This window comes from Triticum aestivum, chromosome 5A (genome assembly GCF_018294505.1).
Source record: "Triticum aestivum cultivar Chinese Spring chromosome 5A, IWGSC CS RefSeq v2.1, whole genome shotgun sequence".
Lineage (NCBI taxonomy): Eukaryota > Viridiplantae > Streptophyta > Magnoliopsida > Poales > Poaceae > Triticum > Triticum aestivum.
The window spans coordinates 571,013,373-571,035,486 of NC_057806.1; the positions used below are offsets into that span (position 1 = coordinate 571,013,373).

At 43.4% G+C, this 22,114-nt stretch overlaps 1 protein-coding gene across 1 annotated transcript; it reads right to left on the reverse strand.

Annotated features, from left to right (window-relative positions):
* Window positions 1-5,358: 5,358 nt before the first annotated feature.
* LOC123104863 (28 kDa ribonucleoprotein, chloroplastic) lies at window positions 5,359-7,624 on the reverse strand. Its single transcript, XM_044526779.1, has 4 exons — window positions 7,097-7,624; window positions 6,331-6,432; window positions 5,801-6,082; window positions 5,359-5,671 (listed from the first exon to the last, which is right to left on the reverse strand). Exons 1-4 carry the CDS (start codon window positions 7,529-7,531, stop codon window positions 5,609-5,611), a joined length of 882 nt encoding a protein of 293 aa, XP_044382714.1. The 5' UTR covers window positions 7,532-7,624; the 3' UTR covers window positions 5,359-5,608.
* Window positions 7,625-22,114: the final 14,490 nt, after the last annotated feature.

Consider the following 22,114-nt stretch of genomic DNA (forward strand, 5'->3'; position numbering starts at 1 on the left):
TTTAAGTATATAGGACTACTATAGTTGAGAGGCTCCAAGGCTAGCAGGCGTACGTATTTATGGGCCCGATCGAGTAGGGACTAGTCGCCTGGATCAGTTCATTTCTCACAGCCACTAAAAAAAAATCATTTTTGTAAAATAGGGAGTGCATAGAACTAGAGCAACTAATTGAGGGTACCACTTGCGGGAGTCCCTCAAAGTTCACTTTTGGTCCCCTAAGAGCACGCCACGCACTCTCAGCTGTTGCCCTGTGTCGCGTGTTGGACGCTCCCTTGTGATTTTTAAAAGTGTTTTTGGGTTATAGATGTGTTTTTTTGGAGGGTTTATGTTTTTTGCCCGATTATCCCTAAGTTTTGAAAAATATATGTTTTTTTTCTTTTGTGAGATGCACAGTGTTTTTTGTGCAGGGACAAATTTGCTTCCATAAAAGGCACAGGAAATGAAAAAAAATGTTTTTCTTCCACAAAAGGCATAGATTTGCTTCTCCTGGAGACGCTGATTTACTTCTTATGGAAGCACAGTTTTGCTTTCACGAGAGGCACAACTTGGAAATAGAAAAAATGTGTGTGTGTGGTGTGGGGGGGGGGGGGGGGGGGGGATTCCGGTTTTTCCAGGGTTTAAAAACAAAGTTCGTCAAAACCTATTAACACGGGGTTTAGTTTCTAAGATCTTGATGCGAGAAATCCAATGATGAAAACGGTTCATAATTTGAACATTTTGAATAGATGGACATATGGAGAAACTCCCAGATTGCAAGGGGTACCCCTTCATTAGTGATTTCGGCATAGAACTCGTCTAAATTCAATTTCATTGCAGGCCACACCAACACTTGTTTCTTGTTCCTCATGGCCAAAGCGATGTTTGTCTCTTGTATTTTTTTTTGTTTGCCTATTGGCTTGGCACAATGGAGTTTTTATGGGCTCGTTGTGTTTTTCAGTTCTTATCATCAATTTTTTGGCAAGAGTTTCCGAAACGGCGCTCGTGGCGCTAGTTCCTTCGTTAATTTCCAAACGGCGCATAGCGCCTCAACACGTTGAGCCGGCCCATTTCACTTTTTTCTACTTTCTAAACTACAAAAAATGCGCACAAGATAGGATTCGACGTGATAACCACCCGAACACCTCACACGGGTGTGATTACATACATGTTTTTCCATCATTTCTCCTTTCTTAAAAATATTTTATTTTATTTTCTCTTTACTTTTATTTTATTTTTCTTTTTTCTCTGTGATTGGTTTATTTCTTTTTTCAAATTCACAAACTTTTTCTTCAAATAAAGGAAATTTTTACCAAATTCATGAATATTTTTTCTGATTGATGAACTTCTTTCAAATTCATGTACTTTTTAAAAAAAATTGATCAACATTTTCCAAATTCCATGAACTTCTTTTCAAATTTGTGGTTTTTTCAAAACCGATGAACTTTTTTTCAAATTTGTGAAAAAAAATCAATATCGAATTTATTTTCAAAATCAATGAACTTTTTTTAATTAGTTAATTAAAATACGACAAAACGATGAAAAAACAAAAAGAATATAACAAAAAAACGAGTAGATATGAAAACTTGCAAAAAATTAGAAAGGAATCAAAAAATAAGTTTAGTGAAAGCAGAAAAAATTGACTCTGAAATGAACATGGAATAGCGACTTTGGATACAAATAGCTGAAAATGTGAAAATAAAAAACATTGGATGTTAGTAGTCAATCGACTTGATATGCTCACAACCGCGAAAAAAAAGAACTGATATGCTCAAAAAAGCCTACGCTCCCAGTACTTTTTTTCTCGTCCAAATCAAAAGAAAAAACATGTTGAAAACAAAGCACGTACTTTTACTCGCGGTTCTCCCTGTGAGGCAAATAAAAAAGCTCAGCAATGTGGATAGTGTTAGAGATACGACAAGCAAAACAACGAGACAAAGAACGAAAACAAGCTGGAGACATGAGATTTAACGTGAAAAACCCCTCCAACATGAAGGGGAAAAACCACGCGCACCAGGCCACCAGCCAGCAAATCTTCAATATATCGAGGAAGACTACAAATGTCGGGGATTTACAACCATTCAACTCCTCCCATGTGGCGGCTTACAAAGGATATATATTACACAGGTGACCTAGGTCAATACTAAAGCCTACAACGACGGGCCTCACTCCGCTTGCTCGTCAGAAATATGCATTTCTCCTTATACTTGAATTTAGATCACAACATAACAGATAGACTGCTCTAGTTACTGGATGCTGCTGATGAACACGCAACAACATTTTTGGGTTCCCTAAAAAAAGCTTTCTTGATACATGGGTCGCGTGGAAAATAAAAACGCACCACGGGCCGCATACAACGCTCCTGAGCCAACAATACTCCCACCCAAAAAGAAAGGAGCCAACAATACTAATCGTGGGGCCAATTTCGATCCAATGGTTGTGCTGGTGAATGAGACCAAACTATATCTCATCTAGCCGAGTTTTACCAATCCCATTGGAAAATTATTTTTTTATTTTAGAAGGGCAATACCAAGATCACTAATTTATTTTTTTCTTAGAAAACTTCATTATTATGATTTTTTTAATTTCTCGTTCATCTTTAAGAGTAGTTCTCATGCCATTAATTCATTTCTTCTTAAGAACTTTTTTTCATAAAGTTCTATTGTTATATGTTTATACTTGTATATAAAAAGAGCAATTTCTGTGTAAATTATGTGCAGATTTGATCATTCATTATTTATAATTTTTTAAAATTATTTTTCTTCCTAAAGGGTGATACTACTGCCACTAATTAATTCTTGCTTAGCAAACTTCATTATCTTGATGTTTGTTGAGTTTTTTTTTCCTTTTTAGGGTAATACCAATGCCGCTAATTCATTTTTCTCTTACAAAACTTCAATTTGCGGGACTTCCACTATTATATGTTTGTTCTTGCATATGATTAAAAAATATTTGAAGTTTTGTGCAATTTTTTAAATCAATATTTATTTGTTCTTTAAAGAAAATACTAATTCCACTAATAGATTTTTATTAGAAAATGTAATTATTTTGATTTTACTTTATTTTTATTTCATTTTATTTCTTATTTAATGGTGAAATACAAATGCCACAATTCATTCCTTGTTAGGAAACTTCTTTTTTTAATTCCACTATTATATGTTTATTCTTGCATATTATGAAAAAAAATGAAATTTCTATGTAAATTTTGTGCAAATTTCATCATTATTTGTTTCATTTTCCGTCTTAAAGGGTAATGCAATGCCACTAATTTGATTCTTCCTTGCAAAAATTCATTATTTTGATTTTTTAGTTCTCATTTCAGTTTGTTTGATTAGAAAACTACACATATTTATAGGACTGCCTACGCCTTTGATCATTCTCTTCATGTGAACATTAATTGAACTCTAACTTTGTATATAACTATAAATACACATACCTCAAAACATAATTAAGTTCCATTAGATTGATCGATCAAAACTTACACAGAGAAACATATCTATGATCTCAAACACTTATGTGTAGTTTCCGGAATATGTTCAACAAAATATAATACTGCCTTGTGTTGGGGGGCGAGGAAGACGTATGTCCAAAGCATGCACCACTCAGGCTGGTCGCTGCCAGCAGGTACGTACATGTGCCCTCTTGTGAAAGACAAAAAAAGTGATCGAGCAAAATTCTAAATTCATTATTTATTAGAAAACTTCATTTTTGTTTCTCTTTGTTTTTGTTCATTTATATTCGTTTTTTGTCTTGTGTCTTACAAGGTATTGAGTAAATTTCTGTTGTGTTTCAGACCAAGCCCAAGTATGTGGTGGAATTTTGTTTTGTTGTTGCCAAAGAGTGAATTTCCTATTCCACGCCTTAAACGCCGGCCATAGTGTAATTCACTAACTGGCGCACACGCCTCCGACTGAGCAGGCCAGCCCATGGACCAAGCCTTACCTGTAGTGGGTGCACTTAGGCGTCTGCCACTAGTACGTTATTTCACCTAAAAAACTAGTATGCTATTTAGGTATTTTTTTCTATTTTTTAGTGGTTTAGCATTTGTTTTAGTATATTTTTGTTTTATGGTATTGTATGAAAAGTTATTTAAATTTTGTAGGATTCATTTGCTACACTTTAGGAATTTTGTGAATAAATTTGTATTTTATTATAATGAACATTTGAATTGCAATTAAATTTAAAATTTTCCAAAAAATGGAAGAAAGACCAGGTGGAAGGGAGTTAGTATATATTTAGAATTTATGAAACAAATGTTGGTACTTTCGAACATATAGATGTGAAATTTCAAACACAAACTTAATTTCAGGTAAATGGTTTACTAAATTTACAGAAATTTAATTGTTCTCCAAACACTTAGAAACTTTGCATGGTGACGTTACACAACTTGTAGAGTATGCGGTTAAATATTGAAAAAGATTTAAAAAGGAACTTAGATGTTGCATGCTTAGAAACCGAAGACGGCCTTGAGCCACGTGTGTCGCATATCAAATTAATAAACCTGTATTTTTTTTCTTGCATACATGACCTAAATAAATGATCAATAACTTAAATGAGTTTTTCACATCAAGTTTTGAGCATTCCTTAATGTACATGTAGAAATTTGATTTATGTTCACTAAATATTTAAAATGCACTATATACTCTTAAGTATATCAAATGAACTCAGGAAAGTCCCAAATTTGTACATGGTACTTGCAATGGTGTAAATTCAATATAAAAAGTTTCAACGTGAAATGATGAAAAAAAATGAGCTTGCCTACAAACTCAATATTTTCCCTTCAAAACTCTGATTCTTCCCGTAGACCCTTCAGTTTCTAAGCGAAATACATTTAAAAGTTTCCACTCAAATTTCAAGATGCAGGTGGTTTGTAAGTCGTAATAATTCAGCCTTTTTGCATCGACCCAGCAATCTTGGCCGACAACACAGGCAACAGTGGCGGTGCCGGTGAGAGTCGACAAGCCTAGGCTCGGGCGACTGACAAATAAAAACCAGGCGAACTGGCCGTCAGCTCTGGTAACCCAGTTGCGGCGGACAAACCTGTCTGCCAGCCGGCGGTTGACACTAGCTAGACTTTGAGTAGACACAACGGAGCTTGAACATGTAGCTATGGCAATGCACGACGAGCCATCGTCAGAACCCGGGGTGATTCGCCAGGGGCATCGGCCCATGGCGATGGAGCAAAAATGTCGAACCCTCGCACATATATAGGTACACTAGGTTTCCCTGTAGTATCAGGACTGGGAATCGGTATTGCACTGCTTGATGTGAAGCATGCGACCATGTAGTCATAGGTATTCAACCAGGGTCACAAGGAGATTTCAGATCCATTTCGCATAAGGGAGTTTTGGATCCTTTTCCAATATCAGGTGAGCATGAATCTCGGGGTAACACCACACCCATGGGGCTTAAATATACGTAGTATGTCAGACAAAACTTTTGAATTGCATCGACAGATTGAGAACGTGGAAGCAAGAGGCAGATAGCAAAAGAGAAAAACACTGGAGAGAGTAGACAAGACATGACACAAGGATGGATGGGAGGATGATGGGGGGTCTAAGCCGGTATCAGGCGTGCTATCGTGTCTCTTACGCAGCAATCTTGTCGTAGTCCACCGCCAAATACACCTTCATTAGAACCTCCTAGGTGGCCGCTCCTCTGCGACGTTCACCCTTAGGGCACGCCCCTCCAAGCTCTGTAGAATTCATCAGATAGTAATGTGAGACCAATGCGGCATTGGTTATCTTGGTAAAACAAGGTTTGTTTCATGCAGCTATCATGGTATGTAAAAGTGATAGGGGAATCAAATGATTGCTAAACTAACCTGTCCATCGAGGGCAGCGATGGCATCATCCAGCTCCTCCTGCGACGCCATTGTCACGAAACCAAATCCCCGTGAGCGCCCAGTGTCTCTGTCGTAGACGACCCTAGCATCGACCACTTTGCCATGCTCGCTGAACAGCTCCACCAACCTAGAGTCGTCCACTTGCCATGGCAGGTTGCCCACATAGATCCTGAATGAAGAGCCGGAATCACGGGGAGGCCTTTCCACCCGGGCGCCTCTAGGAGCTGCCTTGTTTACAGTCAACAGCCTCCCATTCACATCCTGCGCACAGTAAGGTCAGTCAGCAAAGCAAATGTTTGTACATTCTTTAGCACATGCTTAAGCAGCATATGAATTACACACGACTTTGAACTTGGAGAGTAATAATAACTAACACACAGATCAATTAAAATGGGACCTATAACAGGAAACATATGCAAATGCAAACCAGGAGGACCCATTATATACAGGTTCCAATAACTGAAATCAGAATATTTAAGCACAACAGTCCCATCATCAAGTTCACTCACGTAGCGATGGAACATCTCCACAGCCTTCTCAGCCTCCTCAATTGTACTCATGGTGACAAACCCAAATCCACGGCTCTGGTCGGTTTCTCTGTTGTAGATGACCTGCACATCCACAAAACAGAAACCAAATTTTAGGACAAAGAGGAAAAGCATACAGCCTCCAAGCATCTACTGTCCGACTGCCCCTCCAAAAATAGTGATAAAGCCAAGACGACGCTAGGCATGAATCAACTGTAATAAGGTCACGAAACAGTAAATATTTCTTTAGAAATGCATTTAAATCCTCAGCAGCGGAACTTCTTATTAGAAGCCACATCACAGTAGGATGGACTTTTTTTTAATTCCAGTTTCTGGAAAAGGTGTACAAGTGTACCTAACAATGTAACAGACAATCCAAGACAAAATTACGAGCAAAAACTTTATTTACTAGCACCTGCACACAGCATTCCTCGCAGCTTGAATAGCTGCCAAGAAGAATCTAGCAGCCCCTCCTAGTGAGCTCCAACAGGGTAGCCACCGCATTCAACTAGACATTGTATAGAACTGAATGGGCCAATTTTCAGTTCTGTGTAACTGCATAATTTCAGAGTTTGTGGCATTTTATTCACCAACGGAGTTGGTTATGAGTACTTATTAACAAGCCGGTATTTCAGGCATTCTGTCAGCAAACAAGCGTGCGTATGTATGCATACCGACGGACGAGCGGACAAAGGAAGGACCGCAGCAGCAGCGAAGAGGTAGCTAGGTAAGAGGAAGAGCTGCTCACCTCGGAGACCTCGACGACGCCGGCCTGCTCGAAGAGCTGCGCGAGGCGCTCGCTGTCGACGTCGTAGGGCAGGTTGCCGACGTACACCTTGGCCTCCTCCGGCGGCTCCACGTACTCCCCGACCTCCTCCACCTCCTCCTCCTCGGCCGCCACATCCTCCTCCTCCTCGGCCACGGCGGGCTCCTCCTCCGCGACGGCCTCCAGGGCCTCGTCCTCCGGCTCGGCGACGTCGACGGCCGCGGAGGTTTCGAAAAAGGAGTCAGAGGAGGCGAGCGGGGCGAGCGGGCCGCGCGGGCGGGCGGCGCGGAGGCCGAGGCCGAGGCGGCGCGGGGGCGCCGGGGAGAGCAGCACGAGGAACGGCTTCGGGAGCGGGGCCGGGGAGGCGCCGGCGAGCGCTCGGAGGGACGCCGCGGCGACGGAGGAGGCCATCGCCATGGACGGTCGAGAAGCAGGGGGAGAGGGGATAAGGGGATTTTCTGGGTTTGGGGAGGAGAAGGAAGGAAAGAGAGTGAGGATTTTGCGGGATTTTGTTTTTATATTTTCCCTCTTCCCTCGTACCCCTTATCCTGCCTCTGGGCTGGGCTGGACCGGGCCGGGCCAGGCTGCTTTCCACCATTTTGGTTTATAAGAATACAGTTCAAAGTTGGTAGCGACACTAAAAACAAGTTCAATTGTCTCAAAAAAAAACTAAAAACAAGTTCAAAGTTGATAGTAAGTTTCTTTTTCTTCTCTATAAGACCTTGCGGCCGGGCTTCACCATCATCGCTATAAAGCAACAACGCATAGCATAGTTCAACGTTTTTATGCCCCGTTCATTCGAATCTTATGTGACGCCTGTGTATTTGAAGTTTCAAGTTGTCTTGTTTGAAGTTGAGGGATGAGACCCGCATGACTCAAATAGTTAAGGGACGAAAGATAAAGTTAAACATTTTCATTCCACGTTTCCAGTCATATACAGAATGAAATGGAATAGATGAAAAATATGTTGATATTCATGTGTATTCTAGCGATGGTCATTTGCATTGCATGAAAAGATGATCGCCAAGACAATAGAAGTGATGGCATGTTACATGGAGCACCCATCACTTTGACCAATTAAAAACTTTAAAAAGGACAAGAATGATGAAAATAACAACTGAAGAATGAACAAACTATAAGCAGTACCAACTCCCTAGGGAAAGGAAAGAAATCAAGAACAAACTCATTGACACCTACACTCTCGAATCTTCTATTAGTTGCAACTGAACTAGACGATCCGGAAATTCAATTTGGCTCCTGGGAGCACATTCTCCTGGGCCCAAAAATATTTTTTTAAATGTCAACAAATCAAGAATTTTTATGTTTTCTTAGTCACATCCAAATGCTACCTGCAAATTTTGAGGGAAAAGGTTAAGCATTTTGGCCTGTGTGAAAAACACAAATTGAACACAAAATGTCACCCCAAATTTGTTTTCTTCACCGATGAAAAATTGTTGCTCCGTTTCACATTAAAATTGTTATGCATGCTTGCGACACTAACACGAACATCGACAAAAAAATTCAGATTTTTTTTTAAAAAAATTAACATATATTTTTGCTTTACTGTTCACCCGGGAGCATGTGCTCCGGGAGCCAAAATGCCCCTCCCATCCTACTCTAAAAAACTGTATTATAGTATTTTGTATATTCGTGCATTTCACAATCTCTGTCAAGAAATTTGAATATACTAAATAGAAACAGACATTATGCAGTACATCTAAGTGGCACAAACTAGGAGTGTTCTTCATCTTCTTGGCTGATATTGAGTGTGGCTATTCTTTAAGAAAAGAGTAACTTAATTCCCATGGAAAAAGGGATTGTATACAAATTGTATTTGTAACCATTAAAGTTTGAACTTTAAAATGATACACTAGGTTTTTATAAATTCTTTTGGTTAAAATGTCAGATAAAAATGTATGTCAGTAATTATGTCACAAAAAATCATGGTCAACATTTTATATTATACTCCCTCCGTCCAGAAATACTTGTCAAGGAAATGGATGTATCTAGACATATTTTTGTTATAGATACATACATTTTTTATCCATTTATGCGACAAGTAATTCCGGACGGAGGGGGTAATAATTTGTAAAAATGTAAAGAAAAGTATCAATAGGTGTTTATCGTTTATATTCTAGGGTTGTTGTAATTTATAAAGACGTAATCATGCACATGCACCCGCTGAATATGATGGTAGAACATGGAATACACCACTCAAACTCCTATGGGGTTGATGACGAAACCTAAATCGATAGATCTCAGGGTAGGGGGCCTTAAGCTATATCTCTTGGAACGATGGTGACAAGGACACATGATTTTACCTAGGCTCAGCCTCTCTGAGGAGATAAGACCATGTGTTTTGCTTGTGCTTAATTGTGTTGGACTATGTACAGATTATGTGTAAGACTAGCATGAGATTGTCTGATCTGTCTAACTTGTAAGATCTATCTACTAGCCCATCCCTAGTTTATATAAGATACCAGGGTTCTAGAGTTACTAGAGTCCTAGTCGGCTACATCGGTGGAGAGGAGTCCTCCATGGATACAAAGTCCTTGTCTTGAACAATCCTTCCCAAGTCTTCTTGGTATTTGCCGTGGGCCGCCCAAAGTGGCCCAGGACGAAACCGACAAAGATGTCCTCTCCTAGTATCGAGGGTGAATCAAGCGGATCTCGGATACGGAGTCCTGAGCTGGTGATCTTGTGTGGATTGTAATAGGATAAAAAGGGCATGATGTTTTACCCAGGTTCGGGCCCTCTCGAAGAGGTAAAACCCAACGTCTTATTTTTCTACTGTATTTGATTGTCATGGGGTGCAAAGTGTTAGATATATTAAGTTATGGAGTCCATTTAATCTCAACCTCCTCCTGTAACTCTGTTTAATCTCTTCTATCTCCTGTAACGAACAAATCAATAGATCGATCGAATTCTTGCGTGTACGCCACGACGAGGGCTTCTTCTCGTCCCAATATATACACACCACATGGCTCCCTCGAGGTGTAGGAACGCTTCCAAAACTTACATGGTATACAGAGCCATCCTCTTTCCAATCATCTTGCTACCAAAAAAACTTCCTTCCATCGCCATGTCTTCCACCTTGACCACGGTCGTCCTCAACCTCGATCCTCCTCCATCCGAGAAGTTGGCAAAGGGGAATTACCTCATGTGGAAAGCTCAAGTGATGTATGGCCTACGAGGAGCGCAGGTCACGGATCTTCTCAATGGAATCGATGTCATGCCCCCAACCACGGTGGAGCAGCAGCAGTCGGACAAGACCACGATCGCGTTGCCAAATCTATTGTACGCGACGTGGCTATCGAAGGATCAACAGGTCCTTAGTTACATGTTGAACTCACTCCCCAAGGAGATCCTTGTGGAAGTTATTGGTAAGGAAAGCAGCTTCGATCTATGGACTGCAATCACTATATTTTTTGCATCACAGTCCCAATACAGAATCACGAACCTGTGGATCGCCATTACCACCACAAATAAGGGGTCCATGTCCAGCTCCACCTACATCGCCAAGATGAAGAACCTTGGAGAGGAGTTCGCAGCAGCATACCGTCCTATTTTTGATCCCGAGATGGTGGACTACGTTCTTGCAGGTCTTGATCGCGAGTATGACTCCGTTGTGTCGGCCATTGGCGCTGTCAAATCTGCCATCAGCGTGGATGAGTTGCTCGCCCAGATTTCTGCCTTCGATCAACGGGTGGAGATGCTTGGTGATTGTACAGAGAGCAGCTTCAAATCTTCTACAAATACGGTGTATAGGGGGCACGACCAGTGCAAAAGCCGAGGTCGTGGGCGCGGCCACAGAGGGCGTGGCCGAGGAAGGCTCCCCCCTCTCCTTCCGCCGGCAATGGTGTTAGAGGCTATCGAGGTCGTCGACAACAGCAGCTGCTGATGCATCCACAACCACCCCGGGATTACCCCGAGTGCCAGATATGTTACAAGTTTCATGCAGGAGGTACCCGTGCATGTTGGGATCGCTATGAAGAAGATGACTATGAAGAGAAGGAGGCCAATGCTGTAACCAATGGCTACGGCATCGACACCAACTGGTATGCGGATAGTGGAGCCACAAACCACATCACGGGTGAGCTGGACAAGTTGATGACCAGAGACAAGTATCACGGGCTAGATCAAAATCACACCGCAAACGGTTCATGTATGGAAATCACTCATGTTGGTTGTTCAATTGTCAAAACCCCCATGAAAAACTTGCATCTAAATAATGTTATATATGTGCCTCAAACTTCAAAAAATCTTGTCTCTGTTCATAGGTTCACACTTGATAATTATGTTCTCATTGAGTTTTGTCCTTATTTCTTTTTGCTTAAGGAGTTGGACACGGGGAGAATTCTTCTTAGGGGCAAATGCGTGGGAGGCCTTTACCCACTCATATCTTCATCATCATCGTTGAATAAATAAGATTTTGATGCCGTCAAGCCGTCTTCTTCAAAGGGGCATAGTATATTAGGTCATCCTTCAGTAGTTATTGTTAAAATAGTTCTTAGTAAAAATAAGCTTCCTCACTCTCATGAGTCTAGCATCGAGTCAGTTTTTGATTCATGTCAACAAGATAAAAGTCATCATCTACCATAACCTATCTCTACCAGTATCTCTACTTCACCCTTACAACTTGTATTCTCAGATGTTTGGGGGGCAGCTCTTGTTTCAGTTGATAGATACTCATACTATGTAAGCTTTATTGATGACTATAGCAAATATACTTGGATTTATCTTCTTAAGAAAAGTTCTGAAGTGTTTCAAGAATTTCCAAAATCTTGTTGAAGGAAAACTTAACACCAAGATCATTGCCTTGCAAACTAACTGGAGAGGTGAATACAAGAAACTCAATTCCTTTTTTCAGCAACTTGGCATCTCACATCATGTCTCATGTCCACATGCAAATCAATAGAATGGTTCTGCTGAAAGAAAACATCACCATGTTGTTGAAGTAGGTGAAAGGATCGATACGGTCGACTAGAGGGGGGGGGGGTGAATAGGAGACTACAAATTTTAATCTTTCTAGTAGATTTTAAGGCTTAGCGGATAAAAGAGTTTACTAGATATGCAACTAGGTGAATGCAACCTATATGACAAGCAAGCTCCAAGAAGAAAAGCTAGGCAACAAGCTACTTAGCAAGCCAACAAGCATACAACAACAAAGAAAGGTGTGGGAAAGCATTAACCACAAGTGAGACGAGGACGTGGATTTTAACCCGAAGTTCACTCTTCCTTGGGGAAGAGCTAATCTCCGTTTGGAGCGGTGCCGGAGCCAAAGCTTGCGGAATGCCACCAAAGGATCACCGTATTCTCCTTCGAGTCACCCCCAACGGATGAGCCTCGAACCACTCGGGGTTGGTCTTGAAGGCGACCACCACACCTTTACAAACTTCTCCGGAGCACACCACAAGCAAGGGAGCTTCCAGAGGAACCTCTAACCGCCTAGGAGACCAAGCTCCAAGAGTAACAAGTCAATGGGGAAGAAATGTTGCGGGGAATGTGATTTGGTTTGGTCAAGTTGTAGATCGGGTCTTGCTCTCCCAATCCCCAAAGTTTCAACAAGTTTGGGTTGAGGGATTGAGAGTATTGAGCAAAATGGGGTGTAGCAATGGTGGAGCTCAACAAGACATTAGGGTTAAAGGTTGGAGGAGGAAGAAGGGCCTTTTTGTAGTGTTCATGTGAGGGTGGGGATTTCTGCCCGTTGGACCCCGTGCGCACGGGCTAAGTCAGCCACATGCGCACGGGGTATCCAGAGACAATCGCACCACCCCGTGCGCACGGGGGTCAAAAGACCCCGTGCACACGGGGTATCCAGAGAGTTACGCAGTACCCTGTGCGCACAGGGGTCAAAAGACCCCGTGCGCACGGGGTACCCAGAGAGTTACCCAGTACCCCGTGCGCACGGGGGTCAAAGGACCCCATGCGCACGGGGTACCCAGTAACTTACTGTTGCAACTTTCTGACTACCACAGCACACACACTAGGTTCATATGAGGTGGTTGGAGTGGGAAGGGTAAGAGAGTAAGGCTCGGCAAAGGCATTCCCACACAACATTTATCCACACAGACCCCTCTTAATAGTGCGGTCTTTCCTACGACTCGAAGCAAACCAAAACTAAACCTTCGAAGCGTCGAAAGACCACGCCTTTGTCCTTTTAGAAATGGGGGGGGGGGTCGCACATCTCCATCGCGGGCACTTAGAACCAATAACCTGAGATAAACTTTAGCAACCGGTATTAGTTCAACTAACCACATTGTCATCACACCAAAATATAGCTTAAGTGCCATTAGCACTTTCAATCTCCCCCTTTTTGGTGCATTGATGACAACGTGGTTAGAGCATGGCAAAGAGGATAAACAAATAGAAAGCCATGGAACAAATAATGATCATGATAGCTCCCCCTATATGTGTGCCCGAAAACAAGAATGCATCTAGTACACCCATAGGAGGTTCGACCAAGATCATTATTGATAAGTCACGAGATTCATCAAAATAAACCTATAACGGTGCCTAGATCTCATGACACAGTGTAGTGAGCAAATAATGTGAGACCCAATAAACATAAGAGGATAATAGCAAGGTTCAATAATAAAGCTAGAGTCTCACAATAACGCTAGAGGCTCACAACCACACAGACGGAAAGGAAATAAGAGTATCTCAAGTCAACTAAAACCAACCAACAACGAGAAACACGAGGCTTGAGATCTCAACACACACACAAACACACAACCACACACACCACTTCTCCCCCTTTGTGATCAAGACAACAAAAAGGAGACAAATGGCGACATGAGACCCACTAGACAAGAGGAGGAGCACTCGAGGCATCATCATCATCATCAAAATGCCACCCAGCCATTGGGAAAGACCGAGCAGTGGCCTCACTGTCGACATCCTCAGAACCTGGACCGACCTCCTCACCAGCAGCAGCCCTTGCTGCCTTCTGCTCACGCCGAACAAGCTTCTCCTTGTTGATTTCCTTGATCTGACGACGCTGAATCGACTGACACATCTTGAACATGTTGCTCAAGGTCTTGAACAACGACTTCTTTTCTCCCTTGGCAAAGATGGCCTCAGAGCCAACAGACTTGGCCTTACCACGAGGGATCCGTGCAGTAGAGGACATGCCTGGAGTGTAGGTAGCACGATCCTCAGGCCTAGGGTTGCGCCCCTTCTTGATGGGCACATAGGGAGCAGGAGCAACTGGGGTCCAGTTGGAGTTGCGCTTGGGAACAACAGTCTTGAAGCTAGCAATGTACTTTGCTGGACAGACGGTCTCAATCAACGCCTGTATGAAAGGAGCATAGATCAAAGACTTGTTCTCTTGAACACACTGACGCAGCCCATAGTACATGAAATCCAGAACATCCACTTTCTTCTTCTGATGAAGATATACAAAGATATCAAGCATGGAGCTCCGAATGTTATGGGAATCCCCGGCCTTTGGAGTGAGGGTATACCGCAGGATATGGCGCATGGTGTCATAGAGGGGCAAGAGGTCTTTGATTGACCTAGTGACAAACGACTTCTCTTGTCTGTAAGCAAAGGCAATCTCATCCTTAGTGCGCTGCCCACTTTCCCGAACAATGCCAAACTCATCCGAAATAGTCTCTTCATCCATGAAAGGGTAGGGAATGATCTCGGAGAACTTTGCCATAGGAGCTGAGCACTGATACGTTCCGGACATCCATGTGAGGGTGCGAGCATAATCATTGGAGAAGTACAGAGTGGCAAAGAACTGCATCACTAGATCTTCATTGTAGGGGTGGTTGAAGGTGACAAACAGAATCAGACCCAGTCGTTCAAGAGCGGAGTACACACCGGGATACAGATGATCATTGTCACGCAAACTCTCAGTGTTGACTTGCTTGTGAGGAGCAAACTTCTTTGACTTGGTCATAAGAAGCTCATGATAGATTCTTTGCTAAAACCCATTCTTGAAACGGGGATCCATTCCCATACCCGTGGCCTTAACATACGGATGGTTCTGTCTCTCAGCCCAGATCTCTGGCTTGGTCCACTTGACAAGAGGCATATTCCGGAGGTGACGCCTGCCCGGAGTGGCTTCCTCCGGACTAGACTCCTCTTCCTCTTCTTCATCTTCCTCATCACGATCATCTTCTTCATCTTCCTCACCATGATCCTCTTCTTCTTCTATCTCATCATCTTGTGAGTCATATTCTTCCTTAGATTCATCGGAAGCCTCAACAACGGGCCGCTTTGAGGCTGCACGGCGAGCACGGCCCTGACCTGTCCCAGACCCCTGACCCATGCCTTCAGACGGCTGACGACGAGCAATGGTGAAGTCCTTTGATCCTCCTTTTGCATGCTTGCGACGAAGCTCAGACCTCTTGTCAGCGGAGTCTGAAACACACACAAAAACCAAACAACACAAAGCACGAGGAACAAATGAGTATAAGTGCAAGATAAATGGCAAGGAGATAGACAAAAGTCTAGGCAATAGTTCCTGGATAGCCCGTGCGCACGGGGGTTTAGACCCCATGGGCACGGGGGTCCCGTGCGCATGGTACAGGACCGTGGGCACGGGGGCCCATGCGCACGGGGGTCAAACACCTCATGGACATGGGGGTCTCCTAGCGGCAGCCACTACCAGAAAGAGCTCCGGGAGTGGGTGCAGTAGAGGGACCAACGGATCTACGCACTAGACTTCTATCTACAAACTAGTTGAGGCCAAACGAATCTAGGGAGCAAAGAAACCCTAAAGCTAGAACAAAAGAGGGGAACTCGAGGAGATGGAACAAGAGGAGAGGACCAACCGGAGGAGGACCCCATCAGGATCCAGATCCACAGAGGAAGAACTCCTACAAGGCCCGGAGGAGCTCCGGCGAGTGGAGGCAATGGCGGCGGCGCTGGAGGCTTCCTGGGGAGTGGAGGGGGCGAATGGGTGGGAATGAACCCGAGCCCCCCCACGCCCCACCTCTTCAGGACCAGAAACCGCAGACCCCGTGCGCACGGGCTAAGTGAGCCCCGTGCGCACGGGGGTCCCGTGCACACGGTACAGAGCCCGTGGGCACGGGGGCCCCGTGGGCATGGTACAGGCCCGTGCGCACGGGGTATTCAGGAACATGACATGAGTGGATCTTTAAATACAGGGCTGCGTGTATACTCTTACCCCTACTTCACAAGGCACTCGGTCTATGTTTCTGAACACGCCGCGAGGAAAGTCCTATCACTATGGAAAGGGTATATGTGGAGCACTTGTACCAAAAAGAAGCGAGGACAACCAACCAAAAAAAAGAAAAGAAACACCACACCACACACATGAAACAAACACGGACAAAACCCTCAAGCGAGGGCGGTGGCCGAGGCCACCATGTTTGAGTTTACTTGGTATGGCACCGCGAAGATATGAACCCAAGACCAATACTCATCTTTGAAGCACAAGTACCATCTAAAGTGGCTTATGTGAAAGATTGTGTTTGTTTTATGCACTTCTAGGATAAGATAGCTCATGAGTTGAGCTAGCTCCCCCTAGACATGTGCCTACATCTAAGCAAGATAGTGAAGGAAATATGCCCTAGAGGCAATAATAAAGTTATTATTTATTTCCTTATATTATGATCAACGTTTATTATTCATGCTAGAATTGTATTAACCGGAAACATAATACATGTGTGAATACATAGACAAATAGAGTGTCACTAGTATGCCTCTACTAGACTAGCTCGTTAATCAAAGATGGTTATGTTTCCTAACCATGGACAAAGAGTTGTTATTTGATTAAGGGGATCACATCATTAGGTGAATGATCTAATTGACATGACCCATTCCATTGGCTTAGCACCCGATCGTTTAGTATGTTGCTATTGCTTTCTTCATTACTTATACATGTTCCTATGACTATGAGATTATGCAACTCCCGTTTACCGGAGGAACACTTTGTGTGCTACCAAACGTCACAACGTAACTGGGTGATTATAAAGGTGCTCTACAGGTGTCTCCAAAGGTACATGTTGGGTTGGCGTATTTCGAGATTAGGATTTGTCACTCCGATTGTCGGAGAGGTATCTCTGGGCCCTCTCGGTAATACACATCACATAAGCCTTGCAAGCATTGCAACTAATGAGTTAGTTGTGAGATGATGTATTACGGAATGAGTAAAGAGACTTGCCGGTAACGAGATTGAACTAGGTATTGAGATACCGACGATCGAATCTCGGGCAAGTAACATACTGGTGACAAAGGGAACAACGTATGTTGTTATGCGGTCTGACCGATAAAAGATCTTCGTAGAATATGTAGGATCCAATATGAGCATCCAGGTTCCGCTATTGTTATTGACCAGAGACATGTCTCGGTCATGTCTACATTGTTCTCGAACCCGTAGGGTCCGCACGCTTAAGGTTTCGATGTCAGTTATATTATGAGTTTATGAGTTTTGATGTACCGAAGGAGTTCGAAGTCCCGGATGGGATCGGGGACATGACGAGGAGTCTCGAAATGGTCGAGACATAAAGATTGATATATTGGAAGCCTATATTTGGATATCGGAAGTGTTCCGGGTGAAATCGGGATTTTACCAGAGTACCGGGAGGTTACCGGAACCCCCCGGAAGGTATATGGGCCTTAGTGGGCCTTAGTGGAAGAGAGGAGAGGTGGCCAGGGCTGGGCCGCACGCCCCTCCCCCCTAGTCCGAATAGGACAAGGAGAGGGGGGCGGCGCCCCCCCTTCCTTCTCTCTCTCCTCTTTCCCCCTTCCCGAATCCTATTCCAACTAGGAAGGGGGGGAATCCTACTCCCGGAGGGAGTAGGACTCCTCCTGGCGCGCCCTCTCCTGGCCGGCCGCACCCCCCCTTTGATCCTTTATATACGGAGGCAAGGGGCACCCCTAGACACACAAGTTGATCCACGTGATCATATTCTTAGCCGTGTGCGATGCCCCCTTCCACCATAGTCCTCGATAATATTGCAGCGGTGCTTAGGCGAAGCCCTGTGAAGGTAGTACATCAAGATCGTCACCACGCCGTCGTGCTGACGGAACTCTTCCCCGACACTTTGCTGGATCGGAGTCCGGGGAACGTCATCAAGCTGAACGTGTGCTAGAACTCGGAGGTACCGTAGTTTCGGTGCTTGATCGGTCGGGCCGTGAAGACGTACGACTACATCAACCACGTTGTGCTAATGCTTCCGTTGTCGATCTACAAGGGTACGTAGATTACACTCTCCCCTCTCGTTGCTATGCATCACCATGATCTTGCGTGTGCGTAGGAATTTTTTTGAAATTACTACGTTACCCAACAGTGGTATCAGAGCCTAGGTTTTATGTGTTGATGTTATTTGCACGAGTAGAACACAAGTGAGTTGTGGGCGATATAAGTCATACTGCTTACCAGCATGTCATACTTTGGTTTGGCGGTATTGTTGGACGAAGCGGCCCGGACCGACATTACGCGTACGCTTATGCGAGACCGGTTCTCCCGACGTGGTTTGCACAAAGGTGGCTAGCGGGTGACAGTTTCTCCAACTTTAGTTGAACCGAGTGTGGCTACGCCCGGTCCTTGCGAAGGTTAAAATAGCACCAACTTGACAAACTATCGTTCTGGTTTTGATGCGTAGGTAAGATTGGTTCTTACTTAAGCCCGTAGCAGCCACGTAAAACTTGCAACAACAAAGTAGAGGACGTCTAACTTGTTTTTGCAGGGCATGTTGTGATGTGATATGGTCAAGACATGATGCTAAATTTTATTGTATGAGATGATCATGTTTTGTAACCGAGTTATCGGCAACTGGCAGGAGCCATATGGTTGTCGCTTTATTGTATGCAATGCAATCGCGCTGTATGCTTTACTTTATCACTAAGCGGTAGCGATAGTCGTGGAAGCATAAGATTGGCAAGACGACAACGATGCTACGATGGAGATCAAGGTGTCGCGCCGGTGACGATGGTGATCATGACGGTGCTTCGAAGATGGAGATCACAAGCACAAGATGATGATGGCCATATCATATCACTTATATTGATTGCATGTGATGTTTATCTTTTATGCATCTTATCTTGCTTTGATTGACGGTAGCATTATAAGATGACCTCTCACTAATTATCAAGAAGTGTTCTCCCTGAGTATGCACCGTTGCGAAAGTTCTTCGTGCTGAGACACCACGTGATGATCGGGTGTGATAGGCTCTACGTTCAAATACAACGGGTGCAAAACAGTTGCACACGCGGAATACTCAGGTTATACTTGACGAGCCAAGCATATACAGATATGGCCTCGGAACACGGAGACCGAAAGGTCGAGCGTGAATCATATAGTAGATATGATCAACATAGTGATGTTCACCAATGAAGCTACTCCATCTCACGTGATGATCGTACATGGTTCAGTTGATTTGGATCACGTGATCACTTAGAGGATTAGAGGGATGTCTATCTAAGTGGGAGTTCTTTAAGTAATATGATTAATTGAACCTAAATTTATCATGAACTTAGTACCTGATAGTATCTTGCTTATTCATGTTTGATTGTAGATAGATGGCCCGTGCTGTTGTTCCGTTGAATTTTAATGCGTTCCTTGAGAAAGCAAAGTTGAAAGATGATGGTAGCAATTACACGGACTGGGTCCGTAACTTGAGGATTATCCTCATTGCTGCACAGAAGAATTACGTCCTAGAAGCACCGCTGGGTGCCAGGCCTGCTGCTGGAGCAACACCAGATGTTATGAACGTCTGGCAGAGCAAAGCTGATGACTACTCGATAGTTCAGTGTGCCATGCTTTACGGCTTAGAATCGGGACTTCAACGACGTTTTGAACGTCATGGAGCATATGAGATGTTCCAGGAGTTGAAGTTAATATTTCAAGCAAATGCCCGGATTGAGAGATATGAAGTCTCCAATAAGTTCTATAGCTGCAAGATGGAGGAGAACAGTTCTGTCAGTGAGCATATACTCAAAATGTCTGGGTATAATAATCACTTGATTCAATTGGGAGTTAATCTTCCAGATGATTGCGTCATTGACAGAATTCTCCAATCACTGCCACCAAGCTACAAGAGCTTCGTGATGAACTATAATATGCAAGGGATGAATAAGACTATTCCCGAGCTCTTCGCAATGCTGAAAGCTGCGGAGGTAGAAATCAAGAAGGAGCATCAAGTGTTGATGGTCAACAAGACCACTAGTTTCAAGAAAAAGGGCAAAGGGAAGAAGAAGGGGAACTTCAAAAAGAACAGCAAGCAAGTTGCTGCTCAAGAGAAGAAACCCAAACCTGGACCTAAGCCTGAAACTGAGTGCTTCTACTGCAAGCAGACTGGTCACTGGAAGCGGAACTGCCTCAAGTATTTGGCGGATAAGAAGGATGGCAAGGTGAACAAAGGTATATGTGATATACATGTTATTGATGTGTACCTTACTAATGCTCGCAGTAGCACCTGGGTATTTGATACTGGTTCTGTTGCTAATATTTGCAACTCGAAACAGGGACTACGGATTAAGCGAAGATTGGCTAAGGACGAGGTGACGATGCGTGTGGGAAATGGTTCCAAAGTCGATGTGATCGCAGTTGGCACGCTACCTCTACATCTACCTTCGGGATTAATATTAGACCTAAATAATTGTTATTTGGTGCCAGCGTTAAGCATGAACATTATATCTGGATCTTGTTTGATGCGAGACGGTTATTCATTTAAATCAGAGAATAATGGTTGTTCTATTTACATGAGTAATATCTTTTATGGTCATGCACCCTTAAAGAGTGGTCTATTCTTATTAAATCTCGATAGTAGTGACACACATATTCATAGTGTTGAAACCAAAAGATGCAGAGTTGATAATGATAGTGCAACTTATTTGTGGCACTGCCGTTTAGGTCATATCGGTATAAAGCGCATGAAGAAACTCCATACTGATGGGCTTTTGGAACCACTTGATTATGAATCACTTGGTACTTGCGAACCGTGCCTTATGGGTAAGATGACAAAACACCGTTCTCCGGTACTATGGAGAGAGCAACAGATTTGTTAGAAATCATACATACAGATGTATGTGGTCCGATGAATGTTGAGGCTCGTGGCAGATATCGTTATTTTCTCACCTTCACAGATGACTTAAGCAGATATGGGTATATCTACTTAATGAAACACAAGTCTGAAACGTTTGAAAAGTTCAAAGAATTTCAGAGTGAAGTTGAAAATCATCGTAACAAGAAAATAAAATTCCTACGATCTGATCGTGGAGGAGAATATTTGAGTTACGAGTTTGGTGTACATTTGAAACAATGTGGAATAGTTTGGCAACTCACGCCACCCGGAACACCACAGCGTAATGGTGTGTCCGAACCTCATAATCGTACTTTACTAGATATGGTACGATCTATGATGTCTCTTACTGATTTACCGCTATTGTTTTGGGGATATGCTCTAGAGACGGCCGCATTCACGTTAAATAGGGCACCATCAAAATCCGTTGAGACGACGCCTTATGAACTGTGGTTTGGCAAGAAACCAAAGTTGTCGTTTCTGAAAGTTTGGGGCTGCGATGCTTATGTGGAAAAGCTTCAACCTGATAAGCTCGAACCCAAATCGGAAAAATGTGTCTTCATAGGATATCCAAAGGAAACTATTGGATACACCTTCTATCACAGATCCGAAGGCAAGACTTTTGTTGCTAAATTCGGAAACTTTCTGGAGAAGGAATTTCTCTCGAAAGAAGTGAGTGGGAGGAAAGTAGAACTTGACGAGGTAACTGTACCTAACCCCTTATTAGAAAGTAGTACATCACAGAAATCTGTTTCTGTGACACCTACACCAATTAGTGAGGAAGCTAATGATAATGATCATGAAACTTCAGAACAAGATACTACTGAACCTGGTAGATCAACCAGAGTGAGATCCGCGCCAGAGTGGTACGGTAATCCCGTTCTGGAAGTCATGCTACTAGATCATGATGAACCTACGAACTATGAAGAAGCGATGGTGAGCCCAGATTCCACAAAATGGCTTGAAGCCATGAAATCTAAGATGGGATCCATGTATGAGA